Here is a 3091-nt window from a genome sequence, read left to right on the forward strand (position 1 = left end):
CGCGTGGCGGTACGGTATGCACGCGCCGTGCTCAGTGAGGGTAGGCAGGCCCGCTGCGCTCGCACGCGTGGCGGTACGGTATGCACGCGCCTGATGGAGTGCTTGCTGCCCGCAGGGTGCTGGACCGGTACGCGGGCATCTTCACCCGACGCGCGGCGGCCTTCGCGGGCCAGCTGCGCGCCGAGGTGCCGGCCGGCCAGAGCTTCAACGTCATGAGCAAGCTGGGCGCGTTCGTCGTCGGCAGCATCATGGAGACGGCCTTCGGCGTGGACGCCACCGCGAGCGAGGTGCTGGATCAGCTGGTCCGGGCCTCCGAGGACGCGTTCTTCATCGTCGCGTACCGCGTGCTGCACCCGTGGCTGCTCCTCGACTGGCTGTTTAGGATGAGCCGCCTGGGGCGGCTGTCTCGACACCACGAGGATGTCATCAGCAAGATGACTGAGCGGGTCATGGAGGCAAAGAAGGCGCAGCTCGAGAGGAGGACAGAGGTGGCCGAGAGCGGCCAGCAGGACAACGCCGAAAACGACGAGGACGACAGCGTCGTGCGCGAAAAGTACACCTTCCTCGACATGGCGCTGGGTGACAAGGCCCACGCCCTCTCTGACAAGGAGATCATCGAGGAGGTGAGCACTTGCTGCGGTTGCTGCTGACACCCGCCCGCCCGACCCGCGCGTTCACCCGATCGCCCGTCGTTCCAGGTCCGCACACTGATAGCCGTGCAGCAGACGACGGCGTCCACGCTCAGCTTCATCATGGTGATGATGGCGCTCTACCCAGAGGTGCAGGAGAGCGCGCGCGCCGAGGTCCGCGAGCTGGACGCCGTCCAAGGGCTGCACCCGCTGGAGCGCCTCAAGCGCCTCAAGTACGTGGAGCGGGTCATCAAGGAGACGCTGCGCCTCTTCCCCATCACGGCCATCTTCGCCAGGAAGCTGAAGAAGCCGGTGAGCGCTGTCTGATCTAGGCCGGGAGGGGTCGGATGGCGTCGCGCCGCGGAAGCACCGCATAGATTAACCCGTGCCATTCCCCATTACAGTTGCACCTACCGGACCAGAAGACTATCCCCGCCGGCGTGATGGTCGCCACGTCGCCGTACGTGGTGCACCGCGACCCCCGCCACTGGCCCGACCCCGAGCGCTTCGACCCGGACCGCTTCCTGCCCGACCGCTGCGCGGGCCGCCACCCCTACGCGTACGCGCCCTTCAGCGCGGGGCCCCGGAACTGCATCGGCCAGCGCTACGCCATGCTGCAGATGGTGGCCGTCGTGGCCGCCGTCCTGGCCCGCGTGCGCGTGCACCCGGGGGAAGGCTGCGAGTCGCGCGCCGCCCTGCGCGTCAACGCAGACGTCTTCCTCACCATCGAGGGCGGGTTCAACGTGCGGCTCGAGCCTCTGGAAGGGTGCTGAGGGGCCTGTGCAGGTGAGCCATCTCATCTCTCTCTCCAACTGAGGAGTAATATTACAGCCTAACACAAAAGCAGAGGCATGTATGCAGAAAGCTGGTTGATAAGATTATATGAACAAGTAACTGTGTGAGAAAAAAAACAGGGTGACAAATAATGTTGATTTTTAATTGTTGAATCTATGCAGGAGCTTCCAAGAATCTTTACATTAGATTGAACAAAAAACTTACATGTGCTTGTGTCATCTATTTTAAATTATGTAGATCAACAGTTAAAACCTTGAACTGTTTATCAGTAAGCATTCGCCATTTAGCACCAAGTAACTGTGATACTTCTTTTTCTGTTGCTTCATAAGAGCGAGAAGAAACTTTCAGCCATTGATAAAACTCTTCACTCCAATCTGGACTCCTGGGCCAGTCACAGCGTAGAATAACGGCATTGCGTCTTATCATTAAATTCTGGAGGTTGCAGCCAGTTTTAGCGAGGAGCAGCACTGTAGCTGTAGATATTCTTTCACGAATCACCTGCAAAAAGACAACATGGTATTTAGCTTTTAGATCCATTTAACAAAAGCATAATAGTAAAATGGCAATTTGTTGTTAAGTTCTTTTCTATGCTACTCTAATTGGATTAAGTTTCACAAAAAAAATAAAAAAATGCATTACTTACTTGTTATTTGAATTGTTAGTTAATTTTAAATCCATGCATATAGCAAGCTTGACACACAAAAACCAGCATTCTACATGTCCATCATTGAAATTTTAGGTGAAGATAGATAACACATTCATTATTGTCATTGATTTTACCAAAGTATGCAGCCAAACAGATTGACGAACGAGAAGAAGAAGTAATGCATCAACTCTTTCATGAAATGATCTAGAGCGCTGAAATCGAGGGAGTCCAAGGTGACCATACGCCCTTAAGTCTTGAGAATACAGATCAATTATAGTCATTACTGACTGAGATTGAATCTACAACAGAAAGAAATGATTACGAAAGAAAATAAATTTACAGATCTGTGGCTAAGAGAAAATTATTTCCCCTTACCTTTGTTAAGGGAGAATTATAGATTATGGATCTGACAGGAGCCTTCTCTTGCCAAACAACTTCTCTCTCTTTTAGTGACTCTACTTTTAAGTGGACAGAAAGACCTGGATTGTCTTTTCTACACATTTTCCATGCTTTCCCTGCCACTGGAAACAACATTAACTCAGATGGCGTGAAAGAGTTTTGCAAAATATGAAGGTGGCGAAGTTTGGTTTGACCTAGAAGAATGAGTGCATCTTCTCCTAAATTTTGTGGACTTATTACAAGCACCTGCAATTTAGGGGGAAAAAAATAAAACAAGATTGTAAGGAAAGAAAACTGAAGACACAGGAGTTTGTAGATTAGCAATGAAGATATGACTTAGCAAACAAATACGATTACAGCATGTACCTCTAAATTCAAGAAGACCCCAACATGCAAAAGTTGACAAGGATATTCGGTAGCATTGACTAGAACTAACTCTCTGAGAGTAAGGGTACATAAATCACAGACTTCATCTAAGAGTTTCTGACCATCAAGAACATTAAGCATTAGATCTCTAAGCTCCAAACGCCGAAGAGATGTCAGAGTCCTCATAAGGTTTTTGAGAGATTCAAGCACTTTACCTGAAAGTAAAATACATACTTAGTATAGGTGTAAGAAATTA

The 3091-nt window shown here is 50.5% G+C and overlaps 2 protein-coding genes across 4 annotated transcripts; one reads left to right on the forward strand and one right to left on the reverse strand.

Annotated features, from left to right (window-relative positions):
- The first annotated feature begins 6 nt into the window (after positions 1-6).
- On the forward strand, positions 7-1894 carry LOC113216017 (cytochrome P450 4c3-like). The gene is made up of 4 exons (XM_052276984.1): positions 7-623; positions 699-941; positions 1034-1415; positions 1754-1894. Exons 1-3 carry the CDS (start codon positions 81-83, stop codon positions 1400-1402), a joined length of 1155 nt encoding a protein of 384 aa, XP_052132944.1. The 5' UTR covers positions 7-80; the 3' UTR covers positions 1403-1415; positions 1754-1894.
- LOC113216018 (uncharacterized) lies at positions 1546-3050 on the reverse strand (the record flags this gene model as incomplete). 3 transcript variants are annotated; one of them, XM_052276983.1, is given in 5 exon segments in its annotated part: positions 1774-1922; positions 2068-2114; positions 2205-2369; positions 2446-2715; positions 2836-3050. In XM_052276983.1, coding segments are annotated over 5 exon segments (701 nt in total), but the record flags the coding sequence as incomplete, so codon positions are not given.
- Positions 3051-3091: the final 41 nt, after the last annotated feature.

This window comes from Frankliniella occidentalis, unplaced genomic scaffold, assembly GCF_000697945.3.
Source record: "Frankliniella occidentalis isolate FOCC.00 unplaced genomic scaffold, Focc_3.1 Scaffold5316, whole genome shotgun sequence".
Taxonomy (NCBI): Eukaryota; Metazoa; Arthropoda; class Insecta; order Thysanoptera; family Thripidae; genus Frankliniella; species Frankliniella occidentalis.

Excerpts from the sequence above, each read along its gene's own strand:
- LOC113216017 (XM_052276984.1), top strand. The coding sequence starts at position 81 with ATGCACGCGCCTGATGGAGTGCTTGCTGCCCGCAGGGTGCTGGACCGG. Across the intron at positions 624-698 it reads ACAAGGAGATCATCGAGGAG|GTCCGCACACTGATAGCCGT; the intron begins GTGAGCACTTGC and ends CCGTCGTTCCAG. Across the intron at positions 942-1,033 it reads CCAGGAAGCTGAAGAAGCCG|TTGCACCTACCGGACCAGAA; the intron begins GTGAGCGCTGTC and ends TCCCCATTACAG.